At 37.9% G+C, this 18,610-nt stretch overlaps 1 protein-coding gene across 14 annotated transcripts in view; it reads right to left on the bottom strand.

Moving 5' to 3' along the window:
- SLC8A1 (solute carrier family 8 member A1) overlaps positions 1-18,610 on the bottom strand; it is a 332,278-nt gene that overhangs the window by 55,481 nt on the left and 258,187 nt on the right. For 4 of the 14 annotated variants that reach the window (XM_054545980.2, XM_054545982.2, XM_054545983.2 and 1 more), the window contains 4 exons: positions 10,374-10,480; positions 7,252-7,272; positions 6,835-6,852; positions 2,297-2,365 (listed from right to left, as the gene is read on the bottom strand). In XM_054545980.2, the coding sequence (XP_054401955.1) occupies positions 2,297-2,365; positions 6,835-6,852; positions 7,252-7,272; positions 10,374-10,480 (215 nt within the window). 14 annotated transcript variants of the gene reach the window in all.

The raw sequence follows: 18,610 nt of genomic DNA, 5'->3' as shown, positions 1-18,610 counted from the left end.
TCAATAAGTATTTGCTGTGTGACTCTCCAACTCACTGTTAATAAAGCCTCTTAGTTGCTCAACCCATAAAAAACGGATCATTTTTTTCATTGAGCACATGTCATTGTACTCCATACCATGTCAGCACTTCCTCCTCTACTTTCCAGGAACTTATGATGTAATGGGGACAGGAATATACAACGGACAACTTCTAGGCATGATAAGGACTAGGGGACCAGGGTTGGGGAACAACTCAGTTGGCCTAAAGGGAGTCAGGGAAGGAAGCCTTCCTTTTCTGAGGGAAGCTTCAGGAAAGAGGAGCTATTTGAAGTCAGCCTTGAAGCACATATAGAAGATTGCCCGGTGAAGGTGATGGTAAGGATGGCTAGGAGGTGGTGGAATGCGGAAGTTCATTCCAGGCAGAGAGAAATCAAAATACAAAAGTACAGGGTTATGGAAGGGTCAGGGCCGTTTTGACTTAAGTATCATAAACTTTTATTTATATGTAACTGAGAAATGGCAGCTGTATAGATTCTATTATTGCTCTACAGTTATACTGATAAATTCACATTTATGGTCTAGATTTTTGACTGGCAAAAATGAGAGCCAAGTCTAGTTTTTAGCAAAACTGTTTTCTGCCTTTAGATACTTTCTGTTGAATAGGGAAATGGTTTAACAGCATTTTAAAAATTTTAATCATCTATTTTGTTTCCTTTTCTCTTGGAGCATTGGATCAAAAGCAGATTATTTTACTATGGTTGGGGTCACTTTCATTTCTTTACTTCTGCAGAGTGAGATAACATGCTGTGGTTTTAGTTCTCTCAGATGGAAAATATACTCTTTCTCCTCCTGAGCGCACATGCACACTTTTAAAATTCACCATCTTTTATTGAGAAGTTGGGAATAAATTATATAACATCATAGTCTTAACCAATCCAAACAACTTAAAGATCAAATGCATAATTAACAGCCACTGTTAAAATCAATATTGACAGGACATAAAACAATCCTGGAATAGAATCACCAGTGGGGAATCTCCCTTCTCCTGAGTAATTGATTTTGCGAGCAATAGCAAATAATAAAAGCTAATAGGTACCTGGCATCTGGGGAAAGCAGCATTTTGAGAAAGCTGTTTCTAATGCTCTCTGGTTCAAGCTGTATTTTGAAGCAGAGTCAGTGTAAGAGGTGAAGTGCTGAGAGTGGGAGAACAATACAACCCATAAGGTCCATCTCATTATCAAGATCTCTACCTCAGGGGACACTGTTGGGAGTCTTTAATGTAGTCACATTTTAAAACTGTACAAACAATGTAGAATTTGGAGAGGCGGACAAGGCCAGTGGTGGGACAATTTGCTCCAGATCATTTTGATCCTCCACTCAGAACTATGCTGACAAGTCAGAAAGCAGAGGTCTCTCTTGACAATTTTTAGCATGTGGCTGGCCTCTGATTGGAGGCTAAAGTGACTGATATAGACCCAAATATCATTAGAGATGATATTTGGGCTCTAAACCTATATTAGATCTGGGATAGCTGTGTAATCCTCTAGTCACCCTGTCAATGTCATTTATTTCCCCTGCGGAGAAACCCCACAGATGTACTATCATCTGTGCATATCTAGCTAACATTATGTTGCCTGGGGGCAGCAAGGGCAGGCTCTGGGAAGAAATACAGCTCAGCTTTAAAAGAAACTTCATGGTTGGGCACCGTGACTCATTCCGGTAATCCTAACACTTGGTGAGGCAGAGGCGGGTGGATTGCTTGAGCCCAGGAGTTCCAGACCAGCCTGGGCCACATGGTGAGACCCCGTCTCTACAAAAAGTACAAAAAGTAGCTGGGCATGGTGGTACACACCTATAGTCCTAGCTACTCAGGAGGCTGAGGTGCGAGGATCCCTTGGGCCCAGGAGGTTGAAGCTGCAGTGAGCTGTGATTGATTCCACCATTGCACTCCAGCTTGAGTGACAGAGAGAATCCCCATCTCAAATAAAATAAAGAAACTTCATTATACTTGGGATAAAAACTGATGTGTGAGAAGAAATATTTGCAAGAAATCTGGAATACATTGAAACTCAGGAGAGAGTGGCCATGGGATCAGTCTTCTCTGCAGGCTGGGCTGGCCCCTCCTCAGTGCTCCTTTTCTGCCCTCACGTGCTTGTGTTTTGTTGTAATCCACCATACCACTGGCTGCCAGAGAAGCCGCAGCATTACTTAGCAATGTTTTAGAGAGGAGAGGGGCTAAAATCCATGACTCTAATGTCTCTAAGATTAAAGAACTTTGGGAGGCTGTGGTTTTCAAGGATCATGAGGAAATGAGTACCTGCAATGGTGATTACAGTAGAGAGAATCGGATGTTCTCTAGCATGAACCTTCCTGAAGACAGGTTGGCCTAGCAAAAGGACAGGCAGAAAAATCAGCAGAATGGATTGCATTGATTTGCTATCAGAGCTTTGTGGAATTAGTAAGCTAAACATCACACCCAGATGCACACATCACAAGCAATGTTAGTTTGGGGATTAAATGGTCATAGGTCACCCCTAGGTAGGTCACAGAAGGGAGCTCTGGTGGAGGTTACTGATGGAGATCACTGCTCAGAGATGAGCGAGTATTTCATGAGCCAAACAAGACTGTGTCAACAAACCACAAGCCCCATGGTAGTGAGTACAGCCAGATTCCTACAGGTATCTTAAATGATGTGTCAAGGTCCTTCAAGGTACCGCTTCCAGAAGCATCATGGAACAACAAAAGGTATAGTGGCAGGTGTTGTGGTTGGGAAGCCTATTAGTCCCAACAATATAGCCTTGAGTAGGCCATTTTTCCAGTTTCTCCCCATGTAAAATGGTGACAATAGTACCTGCTCTGTCTATGTTACAGGTTTTTTGGAGGGTCAAGTAACACAACACCTGGGGATATGCTTACTACATTTATTTCCTGAGCAGTCTGAAGGGGAGAATGTTATGTACGCCTGTAGGTTTTTTGCAAAGGTAGGCCATCATCACAGCAACTGTTTGGATAACCTAGGGTTAACCTAGGCCTAGGGGGTTCTCATTGAACTCCTGGTTCAACTGACTTCCAGATTCACTTGCTATTTGCCTCTACCAAAAGCTACCCATAACTGACCTGGGAGTCATGAGATTTGGGATTCAGTGCCACCTCTGCCATATGCTTGTCATCTAAACTTAGGCAAGGGCTTTCCTTTCTCTGACTCTCAGGCTTCTCAGTTATAAAGTGAAGCTGAATTTAACAGGCTTTGTTCCTCCAGCCTACATATTGAAGTGATGAAAACATTTTCAACTGTCAGAATTTTCATAGTTTGGCTTCCTTAAAAAGTCTTGTGTCTTATTAAGCCTATTATGTACTAAGCATAATATGATTAGAGGAGTAATATTAAATAGGTATACTGACTGATTTTTAATTAGAGAACTATATCTTAGAAGTTTTGGGGATCAAACATACATTCTTCTCTCCATAGTGAGCCAGAATACTTAATTTATTAAACTATTCATGTTTATATGGTCCAGTTTCCCCCTTCTGTGGTACTTCTCATTTTTCATTTAACTGAAAGTCATAATGATGGAATTTATTAGATAGATGTGGGTTTTGAGTAAAAAAGGGGTTCGATGTATAATTTCAAGATGCAGGTAGAAATAAGCTAGAGGAGAGGAAACAGGACAGTGCTGGGATTAGAACAGTCATCATTAATTTATTTAAACCTTCATTTCCTCCCCTATATGTGAGAACAATGTCTTACTCTATAAGGTTGGTGATAAAGTGATATGATGAAAAAGAAATCTTTACAAACTCTAATGAGTTATAATATTTAGAGTGTTACCTTGTCACATGACTGGAAGGTCAAGGGGGAATGAGATCATAGGCCCAAACAAGGGCCTTTTAATGAGGCAAGGTCTGGGAACAATAGGTAAAGATCTGCAGATTCCAAAAGCACCTCCAACACTTAATGTCCACCACTAATGAGATCTCTGAAATATTGGTATTAGGCTGTGGATCAGACGATTTTTTTCAATTTCCATATATTCTGCTTCAAATTTAGATTTTCACACTCAGCTGTGCAAGTCCATGTAAAAGCTGCAGGCACAGTCCCAGGGCTAGATTAATTCTTCTTACTGCCCCTGCATCTCAAAGCCTTGACTTCAAAGCCTCCAACTGACTTCAAAGAAAAATTCTTTAGGGCTTAAAGCTGCTTTTCGCTGTAGACCTAAGTTTTAGAACTGTCCTCAGGGGCATCAGTAGAGAGTGGATCCTAGGCATTCTGGTTTGATTTAGGAAAAGATGGGTCATGTAAAGTGAGACGATTTCTTAGAAAGTAGGAATGGACAGGCCAGTGTAGAAAATTCCCAGAGTTTTGGAACATTCTCTTGTTCTAACTGCATTAATTTCAAGTCTTGGGAAGAGGTGATGGTAATAGGAAACTGCCATTTCAGATTAGAGTTTCAGCCATAGGAAGAACTTAATGAACTACATGAAATGATAGAAACCTTTGTAGGAGGTGATTCTGTCATCTTGGATGCCAGTTGTGACCAAGGCAGGAAAAGTTGGATATTATCAGACAGATATTATAGAATTTGATGCAAAGAAGTTCTGAGAAAAGAAAACTAGGATCCCATTACCTGAGATATTAAAAGGGAGGATAGTTCAAATGACATAGAAGGAAGGCCCTTAAAACAAAATTTGGGCCAGGTGTGGTGGCTCACGCCTGTAATCCCAGCACTTTGGGAGGCGGAGGTGGGTGGATCACGAGGTCAGGAGATTGAGACTATCCTGGCCAACGTGGTGAAACCTTGTCTCTACTAAAAATACAAAAAATTAGCTAGGCGTGGTGGCACGTGCCTGTAGTCCCAGACACTCAGGAGGCTGAGGCAGGAGAATCGCTTGAACCCTGGAGATGGAGGTTGCAGTGAGCCGAGATCGTGCCACTGTACTCCAGCCTGGCAATAGAGCGAGACTCCATCTCAAAAAAAAAAAAAAAAATCCTGACACATTCAATAATAAAGAAAACAGAAAGATATTCAAACACGTCAATGTGTTTTAACAGAGGATCCTAGTAGCCACAGGTTTTTAGTTAAGGTCTATTTATCAGATTTCACAGGATGGAAGGTGCTGTTGGATAGTACACTATTTCTATAATGATTGACTTAAAAACATTATTACTTCAATTCAGTCATGAAGACTGGCTTGCTAAATTTACACCTTCTTCAAATCTCCCAGGGATAACTAATTTATCCTTGGGTGACAGAATTAGAGTGTTTACAACGGGACTTCAAGCAGTTAAAATGATGGAATGAGAAAAAGGAGATAAAAGTTTAAAAAAAGGAGTATAAATTCCTGCACTTGATTTAAAAAATAACCTTTAGTAGTACACAACTGGGGAGATCTGACCCAAAAGAGCTTCAGATGAATCAGATTTAAGAAATCCAACACAAAGACTTGTCCTGTTTAACATTTTTATCCCTTTCAACTTCTGTGTCTCTCAGAGTCTATGAATCATTTGGTCATTAAATGCCATGTCTAGAGAGAAGCAGTGGAGAGCAACAGCCCATGGGGAACGGCCCACATGAAACTGCACACATTTAGAAAATTCTACTTCGGACAGAATCACTTTGGAATTGCTTGTTCATGAGTTTGCACTAACAGTGGATTAGGTTCATCCCAGTTCCAGACATAGTATTTTCGTGATCAGAAATTTGAAGTATATTTCCTTCTAAATATTTTTGTTCAGATCTCTGATTTCAAAATTTTGATATCTGCACAATATATTGGAAAATTTTGATATTGGCACAATATATTGGAAGATGTCACATACTGATGTAGAATGTAGGTCATTAAAGAAATCGTCAACCTACAGCTTCAGACAGACCTACTGTTTAAATATTTATCTCTCTCTCTAAATGTGCACAGATGACTCTAAAAGGCTGAGGAGATATTTGGAGACAACAGAGGATGCTGTAAGGAAATATCTTTGTTTTGTACACAAGAATATAGTTTTAGAGTTGTGCTAAATAATGCAATCAACACAGGCTGAGTACCATTCTAAATTTAAATGCTTGAAACTTTTAATTTTGACATTTTGAGTTTTTATAGAATACTTTGTAATATACTTCAAGTGGCAGAAATATTACTCATTACCATGTTATTAATACTAAAACCTAAGTCCCCAGGGAGACCCTCAGATTGGTGTGGTGGGATGAGGGGAAGGCTCTGCTCAACATGGTATTATATTATGTATTATAAATTATGTATTTACATACATAATTTATGAATTAAAAATTATGTGTTAAAATGATGTATTTTTACGTATTTCCTCAACACGTATTTTTATGTATTTTCTCAATATGGCATTTATGTGTTATTAAGATCCTGAGCTTGGACCACGGATCTGTCTTGGATGTCGGCTTCTATGTTTCTCTGAGGCTAGCAATTGTGTCACCTTATTCTAGTGCTCTTTGGAGCCTCTATCAGGGAACTGTACATCATTAGCACTATGTGAACATTTGTAAATTGATCAGTGTCAAAATATGAACAGTTACAGTTTTTCCATATGAACAGCTTATAAACACAACACACACACATTATTAATTTGTAAAACGTTAAATGTGTAAAACCAGCAAGAGCACACCATGTGCCACAGTTAAATATTAATGCAAGTTACATAAGATGTGGGTTTGGATTGACGGTTAAGGGTATTTGGGGAAAAATAATGAACATTAAAAAAATTGTCTTACCAAACAGGTATTTTCCTTCATTAAAAGCAAATAAAAATGAGAATTTTTTTTAATGTAATAACATCTGGTGAGAACAGACAGTAAAAGTTAGATAGCATTAGACTTGAAAAATTCATACCTGTTATTGTGAAGCCACCTAAAAAAGAAAAAAAAACAACAACAAATGTTATAATTTGACACTCTACATAACAAATACCAGTGAAATCAGACTGCCTGACAACCCACCCAAGGTACTTGCCAAATTATATTTACAATCAAGAAGACTAGGAAAACATTCATGACTGAATCACTAATCATTCTTTTAAGATTATGAGATTTAATGCACAAATTAAATCACCGATTTTTTAAAAGGTTGTACTAAATTACAAATGCAATATAAACTATTTGACCTTGACAAAATGAGGTCAATGGCCCTAAACAACAATCTTGCTAGCAAGTCAAGAGAAATAAAAGTCACAGAGCTACTATATCACCTGACGGAAATGGAAAATAATCTAGAAAAATGGAAAGGAAATGCAAGAAATGAAATGCTTACCAAGCTCATTCAATAACAGGGCTGTGAAGGAAACAGACAAAGACAAACACAGAATAAGAGACCAGATGAATAATGAAAGTAAGAGGAATATCAGCAGAAAGAAATCCAGGCAGATCTGATTACAGTGGTAGGGAGCCACTGCTAAAAATGTGTATACCCCAAAGAAATATAGTGATGGGAATATTTCTGAATAAAAAATCCCAACTGAAATTTCTGAAAATGTGTGTGATTGAATACATACGTATATATGTGTGTATGTGTGTGTGTGTGTGTATATATATTTCACCTTATATATAATTTCTTTACATTTAATAAGACATTTCTAGTATATATGTTTATACCTAGTATATAAATCTAGTTTACCAAATACAGTAGAAACATTGTATGAAATTCTTTCTTAAGTTGATATGAGTGAGGCTTCCTCATTAAACATTGCCTGGGATTTGGTCAATCCAACATATGGAAGTCTTAAATAACCCAGGAACTCAGGTATCACACCTTTTATTCAGTAAGTACAGGTGAAACATCCTGGGAAATTCCATTTTGGGTTCCCTGCCTGGAAGGAAAGTTTAGCCCAAGGTAAAGCACTATCTTGGGATGTTCTATTTGGATGATATTTTGTCCACCGAGAATTGCTTATGTTTTAAAATCCTTAAAGCTTAATAGTCCCAGGAATTAACACCTATTTGTGTCCTTATCTGTGAATTCTGTACATTATTAGATAACCAGAATCCTTCTAGTGGACATATCATCCCAGGAAACTGACAGGGCATTGGGTTGGGGGGAGGGGGATATATAATTTGTCTTTCAGGTTATGTGCTTTAAGCCAGAATGTACTGTAGCACTTTATTTTAGTAAAAGCAACCTTGCTAAATATATCAAATTATTTCCTGAGTTGAAGACGGGAATGTTACGGTTACTTTTTTGGGCCCAGTTTTCTCTCTAATGATAGTGGCATTAGAGGATACTTTCTAAAAAAAAGTCAGTAATTTATTAATAGTGACAAGAATTCACTTGGCGGGTGTGAAACTGGATAGTGCTATTAAGGAATTTTAATTTGCTGTTACATGAGAGCATATTTTACTAAAATGGCAATTGAAAGAGCAGAATCCAAGATGCTCCTCCTTGAGATAAAGTTCTTTGGAGGAATACATTTAGAGGAAAGTGCTTTCTCCTGTATGTTAATGAGGCATTTTGGATCCCATCTTTGTAAGAAATCAGCATAATTTTCTGGTCTCTTTTTCTTCCGTCTACCATCTATGGAGCATATTAAATAGGCTACATTAAAACAGGTCTTGAGTGCTCCTTTTCCCATCACTCCAAAGACTCCTGTTGCCATCTTGAACTTGATTAACACAGAAACATATGTGTTTTTTCCCACCAATGGACTGTGAGGCCACAAACGTGGGACGAACGTGGGATAAATTTTCCTATATGTCTACATAGCAGTTAGTCCTATATATTTTATTTTTCCCTCTACTTGTAAAAGCATACATTTCTTACAAAGTGGCCCATCTCATTATATCATACTGCTCTCACCAATTGTTTGTATGCAATTAATAAAAGCTATTAATATGTGGTCTGCTCATTTTACACAACAAGTAAATCACCAGAATTCCTTTTAAAATGGCCACTATTAGAGGATAATTATATGAAGCCCTATGAACAATTCAGAATAAAAAATCCTCTGAAAAGCTGATACAAGATTGCTGTCTTTCCTATGAAATAAATGCCATATATTAATAATCAGCAAAGTCAGCAAAATCTAGTTATAATGGACACTACTTTTATTTTTTCTTTTTATTATATATGTTAATAATTTACTAATTCTGTAAGTATCAAGAGATTTTGGAGCATAAAGCTAGGTAGGCTTTGGTTTCATAGGTATGGTGCCTTTTAAATGTATTTGATATAAAAATATGCTAAAATGAGCACTAGAATATTGAAAATACTACTCTTTAAGGATCTTTGTTCTTATTAAATATTTTTAAACTGTGTTCTCTAAAGAAGCCTAATTATTTGAATTCTGAAGTTTCCTGTTAGTTGCCATTAGGGTCATCTACTAACAGGTATTAAGCAGTTTCTTTTTTCCAGCTTTATTGAGGTATGATTGATGAGGTATTAAGTAGTCTTTATCACTAAAATTTTAGGGGAGATTTAATAATTGGAGTGACATTTTAGAATAAACCGTGAGTAGTGAAAAACTAAACACATTCTTTTATATAATCATTTCTGAATTACAGAAATCCCTTTCAGTGTTATTAAATCTGGTTGCAATCAAGGTTAGTTGGCATTTCCTGAAGAGAGTGGGCGTTGCCTGTTGCACTTGTGAATTAGGGAAGGGAAATGAAATTGCTAAAGCTTTAAAGGCAATGAAGTATAGTACTTGGAAGCCGAGGAAGAGGAGAGAGTTAAGTGTGAGAGTAGGGAGACACGGAGAGAGAAGAGTACAATTTCTCGCTGGTATGTCTTTGTTTACTCTCACACCTTTCATTCCTCTTCTTATCCATTTTGGTTCCTCAAGCACAAGGGAGAAACTGCACTCTTTCTCATATTCCTCACGGTCAAATATTCTAATGGTAATGATCTTCCTGTGGGAACACAAGACAAAGGCAAAACAAATGGTTGGAGTCACACGCTCATGCTCTTGGTGTCCACCAAGCTGAATGTTACTGTGATGTTATGGAGAGAGAACTGGCAGCACATGGGCCTCCTGAAGTATGTAAAAGGGCATCTTGGGTACTCTTGGCTGGCCCCCATTAAGTTTTCTTTGCTAATTTATCACTTTCAGGAATTATTCCCGCTTCAGTTAGCAGTCAGTAGATACCCCATTTTGGGGTATTTTGGCATGGCATTGCATGGCATCTGCAGCAACTTTCCCAGAAATGGACGCTTGATTGACTGCCCTGAAAATTGATCTCTCAGACATTAATGTGCAGCGCAACTAACACTGGCTGATGTAGCTACAGGCCCGTCCACTGTGGCTCAGCATGAGATCTGTGCCCTGTTACATAGGTGGAGGGATGTGTGCATTGTAAGTCATGTTCTGAAGAGTGCAGGCATCCAGGGGTGGCACAGGCCAGCAGAAGCTGTTGGGCTCAGCCCTGGAGCAGCTCCCCCACCTTTCTTCTCACTCATCTCCACCAGGCGGGGCTCTCCAATCTCAAGGAAGAAGGTCTTGTTTTTCTCATACTCCTCATCATCAATTACCTTGACTGATATTGTTTTGCTGAAACAGAGAATAGAAATTGACGAACAAGGGGAAGAGGAAAGAGAAGAGAAGGAACATAGAGAAGAGGAAAGCAAGGTTAACCAGCTGCACTTTCAGACAAGCAGTAATCGAGAAACTTCTGTACTGTGAGTTTTTTCTTCAAGAATGGGTATCAGATAGGTATGAAAGATCGGAGATTTCACCCAATGCATAGCTCCCCTGCCCAGGGCCACAGAATTATTTTAGGCAAAATATAGCATTCAGTACTAATAGGTTTGTCATCATCATAAGGAGGAAAAGCATAAAAACACAGATCACAATAATAAGAAAAGAAAAACACATTAATTTAGTAAATGCCTTAACCATTGGATTGTCTAAGCTCTGCCCTGGAACTCACTCCTTTAGAACAAGTCAAAAAATCCCATCAAGATATTAATAGAGGTTATCTCTGAGCAATGGGCTTACAGGTCATTTTTTTCCTTCATTGTGCTTTATTATAGTTCCAAATATAGTATTTTTATCATAAATTGTTACTAAAATAATAAATGAATAAAAATATCACAAAGAAAATATAGTCAAGTTATTTCACCCCGCCCAATGTCTTAGAATCAAACTCTTATTCAGGTTAGTCAGATTCTCCAGCTAGACCACAGCAGGAAGTTGTTCATGTTTTGTTTGTCTTTCTAAAGATGGAAGCTGTGGCTTCACAACAGCTGTTTTGAAAGTGGGGTGGCAGCAGGTGGGAGTCATGATGTTGTAGTTATTTTCATTCTTCCAAAGTTGAGTTTTAACTTTCTATGAAACATGCCATTTACACTACTTTCAAACGTCACCAACACACCAAGGTGTTTTCATTAGAATTCTTCTTCCTGTAATCCAACCTTTAACAGTTCTTGCCTTATGGTGCTATGGCTATGAGTGACTGACAGGCAGGTAGGACAAATGCAAATATTATGTAAATCTCAACTTTCCATAAGCATTCTTGATGACTGAAAATAAACCAACCTAATGTTACCTTTTAATTAATAAGGGCTTAAACACTTCATATACTACAACTTATTAGAAGCCTCTTAAACACTGATTTGTCTTGAAAAAATGTTTCCAGTAACATTGGCCAAGAACAATTCTGATCAATGTTTCTGAAACAATGAGTGTTTGTAGACATGGAATTTTAACAGCATGGCCATTTTTTAATTTTGGTGGAGATTTTTAGGTCTTCTGCAAGGAAATTGGTTTATAATCTTGTCTTTATTTTATTTATCCAAGACATTAAGTCTCATTAGATCTATGCATACTAAAGAATATTAGTCTTCTTTCCTAATATGAAGGAGTCATAGGTAGAAGTTACTTTTAATTCCCTGAATTTCCCAGCACCTAATGCCAAATGCTTAAGTCTTGCTTTTTGGCTTAGCATTGTAGACCTGAGACCAAATGATTGGTTCTGGTTTCCTGAAACCCAATAACATACTCTCTGTTCCTCAGCTAAAGAACATTCTTGAATGATACTCACATTCCAATTTCTCACTCTTAAAAAGCTGCAGCTCATGAAACTCCTTTCTATCTCATTTCTGTCCTCAAATACTGAAATATGAACACACTAGATGAACAGCTATAAGTGACTAAAGCCACAATCATCTTTTAAAGAGTGGTTAGATATTTACAAAACTACCAACAGTATGATAATGTCCAGTTGCATGTATACTGTAAACAGCTCCTTCCTTTTAGAATTATTTTTTAAATTTGCATCTTTAGTATAAAAAATTATTCTGCTGTGACTAAACTAGAATGTTTAATTTTTCCCTAATATCCAAAAAACATAAAATATTAGAGAAGGCACAGGAGGATGGATGTAAGGAATGATTATTTGATAATTAGAACTGAATTTGATGTTGTAAAATAGATTAAATTTGCCCTAAACAAAACCGCCAAATGTCTGTCTTCTTTGTCAACAAAACTTATGCATTTTGGGTATTAATTTCCATCTCACAGTCTTGCAATCTTAAATTTTAGTCATACATTTCTACAAAAACAAACAGCATGGTGAGACCAAGGGTAGGAAAGTGCTGATGGACAATAATAGGGCCACACTACTGTTCTCTGGACTTGATGGCCCAACGTCCATTATGAAGATGCTTCATTGTAGGGTACATCAAACTGAAACCACTCGTTGTGAGAGTCATGTTGCAATATTCTCGTTAGCATTACTTAAAAACATCTGACGTTATATTTCTCCATCTTGTATTTGCAACCCACCCTGCATCTCATCACATATTTTATTGGATTATAGAAATAAAGCAGAGTGGAGATGGTAGAAGTAGCCTTGCTAATAGGGTGAATGTTTGTGTAGAAAACGTACCTGTTTCATGTTCACAAAGCAACTTATTCACAAATAAATAAATCACCAAACAACCTATTGTTTCTAAACCTTGGTGAATATCATAAATATTTAAATCCTCTAATGGCTTTATTTTCTTTCTTTTTCTTTTTTTTGTTGAGATGGAGTCTCGCTCTTGTTGCCCAGGCTACAGTGCAATGGTGTGATCTCAGCTTACTGCAACCTCCGCCTCCCAGGTTCAAGTGATTCCCCTGCCTCAACCTCCTGAGTAGCTGGCATTACAGATGCCCACCACCATGCCCAGCTAATTTTTGTATTTTTAGTAGAGACAGGGTTTCACCATGTTGGCCAGGCTGGTCTGGAACTCCTGACCTCAGGCGATCCACTCGCCTTGGCCTCCCCAAGGTGCTGGGATTACAGGGGTGAGCCACCACATCCGGCCTATTTTCTATACTCTAAGTAGCTGATGAGTGTGGGAAACACAGTTAGTTATATAGCTCCACACATATAAAATAAGCATTTATGATTTATCACCAGCATATCCCTATTCATAGGATCACAATTCTTAGAAAATTTTGAAGTGCTTGATAACTATGATACTGGAAAAATCAAAGATGAAGAAAAAGAAAAAAGTACTTTTGTAGGTGCCTGGCAAAGACATCTAAAACAGACGGAATTTGCATAATGGCATATCATTTCAAAATCATTAGTAATAGAATCAATAATGCTCCTGACAGGAAGAGCCACTAAATTATATATTGACTTCACTCCTCTTACACAGTAAAGTTATTAATAGGAAACTTGATTATTAAAGGACATTTCAGTGGATCTAAAGTGGCAGGATGAAGTCAGTCCTTATGAATTAGCCCTTTAAATCAACAGAGGGAAAAATCAGAAGGCACTGGTAATGTTCGCCTTTTGCTTCAGAACAGAACAATTTCTCCCCTTAGCAAAGGTAGCTGAGGTGAAATAAACCAATGTAATTTTTAAAGGAACACATCCTTGGGATGTCTCCTTTTCACTTTCCAGAGCCTAATGCATGAAAGATATTGCTACCACTTCTTCCTTCACAGAGGATAGTATGTGAGATGGGGTTGGTTTGGTGAAGATGTCAGTTATTTTGGCTTGATAATCAGCAGAAGCATGTTCCTCACAGTCCTGCAGTAGAAAGAATCTCAAGGACTGACGGAACCTTGAATGTCCTCCAGTTGGCCCCATTGCCACACCAATCCCATGTCCACAGGACTTTTGCACTGTCACAAGGACTCCAGCTCCCTGAGAACACACATCCATTTTGGCTGTTCTGTTCTGTTTACCAACGGGAAACATAGCTGTTGCTACTTCTTTTCTTTAAATAGACAGGTTAACAAAAACAAGACTGGAACTGTTGGGTAGACACAGTCCTTCATCCAAATATAATTCTTGCATTTTTACTGCACTGATAAAGAACAAATAGAAAAACTGGTATCACGCAACTTTCAACTATTATAATTATTATAAAGACAGGAAAACTCACTTGTTTTTTACAACTTTTCAAATTTGAGCAGTATACTATAAAAACTAGTTTCTGGAAACTAGCAAAGCAGTTACAAATCTTACGATAGCATTAAAATATTTCTTAATATGGCCAAAATTTTTATGGAAGTACATTTTGGTTCTATTTCTAAAAAAAAGAAAAAGAAAAAAACATTCGGTTAGGAAAGATCAATTTATTCAGTGGAAAAATACAGATCATTCCTTTTGAAGTATGCAGTGCCTTTTATTTGATGATACCAAACCAACATCTATACTTTACTTCCCAGTCTCTCTCTCTCTTATCTGATGTGTCTCAAAGGACCTGAACATCTTCAAACAGACTACCAAGGAGTTCTTATATCTGGTTTTGACTCAGGCAGTCAGAAAAGAAAGAAAGATGTGGCTTTATTAATGAGGGTGGAAAAAGAAAGTCTCTTCAAAATTTATTTTAGTTTCTCATTGTTAAGCCAAAGTGGTACCACAATCTCTTTTTCAACTTAAGCCTCAATTTGTCCTTCTCTGTTTTCTTTTCTTTAAGACTGCCCTTGATGTTGGGAGAAGATCAGGAAAGGATGAAATGGAGGATTAAAGAGAAGAGACTCCTCCATTTTAGATCCTTACACAAAAGATTTAGTGAGGATTTCACATATTTAGATGCTTACCGTTGCTTTTTGTCTTTTAAGATTTACCCTCTCCTTAGACATACTCAGAGGCCAGTGGAATGACAGGCTCTTTGCATTTCTTAATTCACAGATCTTCATAACAGCCCTAGAAGTAATTCCTACTACCTGCGATTGACAGGGAAAACAATGACTCTCAGAGAAGTTGGTAACTTCCAAGGTCACAAAGTGAGTCTCCTGTGACTGGCTTCAGGAACCAAAACCTTTCAATCATATGACTCAAAATCAGCCAGCCACTAGGTCCCTTATTCATTTGACTGTGCAGTATTTTTATGGCCACTTTAAAGGATCTAGATCATTACTTTAATATCGAGTTTTATTGTTTCATCTTTACATTAACAAAGAATGACTGTATGAACAATGATAGAATTTCAATTCTGTTTTTAAAAGGACTGCAGCACGTTATATTCCATGATGGCTGCTTTAAAAAGTTAAATCATTGAGGAGATAAAGGTTTAATTAAAAAGAGCCATGAGCATGCAATGGCTCACCAACTCTGAGGACTCTGAATAGCCAACCAGCAGTCTCAGCATCAGCCTCACCTAAAGTGGGGGACTTGTTAGAATTGCAGAATCATAGGCTCCATCCAGGCCCACAGAATCTGCATTTTAACAAGATCCCCAGATGACTCTTATGTATGTTGAAGTCTGACAGGCACCAATCTAGAGTGGACAATGGGTTCTTGTTATTAAGTTGGATGATAAACCAATAGGCTGGTAATAGTTGGGCTTGTGTTTTGGACCCAGCTGCATATTAGAATCACCGTGGGGTTTTGCAAACTAGAAATGCCTAAACCCACTCCAGATCAGTTAAATCAAATTCTGCTTGTGGGAGCCCAGCATGAATATAGATTTAAAAATTTCTGGATAAGTGCAGTGGCTCATGCTCGTAATCCTAGCACTTTGAGAGATCGAGGTGGGAGGATAGCTTGAGTCCAGGAGTTTTAGAGCAGCCTGGGCAATAAAGTGAGATCCTGTTTCTACGAAAAATCAAAAAAACAACACACATGCAAAAAAAACCAGATGGGTGTGGTAGTTCTTGCCTGCACCCCGGCTACATGGGAGGCTGAGGTGGGAGGATGGCTTGAGCCCAGGAAGTTGAGGCTGCAGTGAGATGTGATCATGCCACTGCACTCCAGAACTGCGAGACAGAGTGAGACACTGTCTCAATCAATCAATCAATCAATCAATAAAAATGTTTAAACATTAAAAGTTTTTTAGGTGCTTCTAATATGCAGCCAGGGCTTGCTTTAAAAGAATACATTAAATAATAATATATATAAAATAAAGAATATATAGAATTGTGAGACAGTAATAGTCAAAACTAAATTTTAGTTCTAATTAGCAAGGTAGGTGGAAACATAGGAAAATCATTTTGTTTTGTCTTTTACTCCTGCTCTTTTCTGGATCATAAAATGTACTTAAAGTTGTTTTCCCCTCTCAGGAAATGACGGTCTCTGCAGGCAACCTTAATAGCATAGGTGAGAAAAACACCTTTAGTATTCAGGCATCAGCGTTTACACTCATGCACAGTGATTTCCTTCTCAAGAAAGTGATGGGAGCTCTGGTGATATGTTTTTACACAACAGTGATTATATCTGGAAAGTAGACAAACTAAGCATTTCAATTGCCGCAGAAAACAGTAATGCCTCATGTCCCTGCCACAGAGACTCTGAGCCATGTCAATGAAGGGCCATGTCGGGAACTGGAACTTTGCCACATGTAAGCCATCACACTCCCAGACTCCAGAAAGACCTGACCCAGGACTGACCACACATGAACCTGGCAACTTCTTTGATCACAAGGAGTTTGAAATTTAATCCACAGTACACTTGATGTTAAAAGCTTCAGGAGAAACTCCTCTTACAGCTTACAAAGACAAACTAACCAAAAAAAAAAAAAAAAGGAAAAGAAAGAAAAAAAGATGGGCAAAGGATCTGAATGGCATTTCTCCACAGAAGATAAACAAATGGCCAATAAGTACATAAAAACATGGTCCACATAATTAGCTATCAGAGAAATGCAAATCAAAGCATCCGGGAGATACCATGTCATACCCACTAGGATGACTACGATAAAAAAGACAGACAATAACAAGTCTTGGTGACAATGTAGAGAAATTGGAACCCTCATACACTGCTAGTAGGAATGTAAAATAATGCAGCCACTTTGGAGAAGCCCTCAAAAGTTTAAAAATAGAATTACCACGTGAACCAGCAATTCTACTGTATGCCAAAGAGAATTAAAAACATGTATTCACACAAAAACTTGTGCACAAATTTTCATCGCAGCATTATTCATAATAGCCAAGAAGTGGAAACAACTTACGTTCATCGACTGATAAATGGATAAATAATATGTGGTGTATCCACACAGGGGAATATTATTTTGCAATAAAAAGGAATGATGTAGTGATACATGCTACAACATGGATGAACCCTGAGAACATCATTCTAAGTGAAAGAACCCAGACACAAAAGGTTACATGTTGTGTGATTACATTTATAGGAAAAGTCCAGAATAGGCAAATCCAGAGACAGAAAGCAGATTAGTGATTGCCTCGAGCTGGAGACTTGGAGATAAAAGGCTGGGTGGGGTGGAGGGAGTTGGTGACTGCTGTTGGGTATGGGATTTCATTTTGGAATAATGAAAATGTTCTAAAATTGATTGTAGTGATGGTTGCACAATTCTGAGGACATACAAAAACCCAATTAATTGTATATTTTAAATGGTTGAATCCTATGTTATGTAAATTATGTCTTAATAAAGCTAGTATTTAAAAAAAACAAGCTTTAGGCTAAATTCTAGTCTTCAGAAAAGGCTGTTTCGTTGGGTGAGAAAAGGTTGTCAGAATGTTTGGAGTTTTCAGTAAGGAGTTTCAAATTTTGCTAGTACAGCCAAATAGAAAACTGTGGTTTACACAGTTTTCATTTACATGAAAGCTAAGCACCACTGCTGTGACTGTCTGTACCCTATTCCTTTCCTCAGGATTTTGCACAGAATGCTGGTTGCCCCCTCCAGGATCAAGAACTAAGGTGTACTTTGACACACTAAGCAGTTCTGGTGGCTGTTACCTCAGGCTGGCTTCCTTGGCTCCTTTCTTTTCCCCAAAATATAAGGTATTATGAAAATGTCAGAAGCAGCTTTTCTTGCATTGTGTTTACTGTAAAAGCAAAGGAAATGATTATAATCATAAGGAGGCCTGCTGCCTTTGCAAAGTCAATAGCTCTGTTCATATCACCTTGGGCATTCTCTAGTTCTTTTGTTGGCATTTCTTTCTTCCTACCTACAGGAGAGGATGAGCTTGCCATGGGTTGCCTTTGTATCACTTGGTTTATATTCCTGGTGCATTTTTAAGCCTTTTTTCCTTTCAAAAGTTGATTGGTGAGTTGCTTAGTGATTTGAGGTTAGGGAAATGAAGGAGCAGTCAGAGAAGATCCATGCATATATTATCATTTTCTGTAAGTGACCCAAACCAACTCCTCCATCTAGTAAACATTTCAAATGGAATAAAGACAGGTTGCTATTCATATTATTTCTACTAATATTTTTATATCATTTTTAGATTACTGGTGAGATATTTTGGGCATGGATTCATTTGGGGGAACAGTCATAGAAA

Source organism: Pongo abelii, chromosome 12 (assembly GCF_028885655.2).
Source record: "Pongo abelii isolate AG06213 chromosome 12, NHGRI_mPonAbe1-v2.0_pri, whole genome shotgun sequence".
Taxonomy (NCBI): Eukaryota; Metazoa; Chordata; class Mammalia; order Primates; family Hominidae; genus Pongo; species Pongo abelii.
This window is presented reverse-complemented; position numbering and strand designations above follow the sequence as displayed.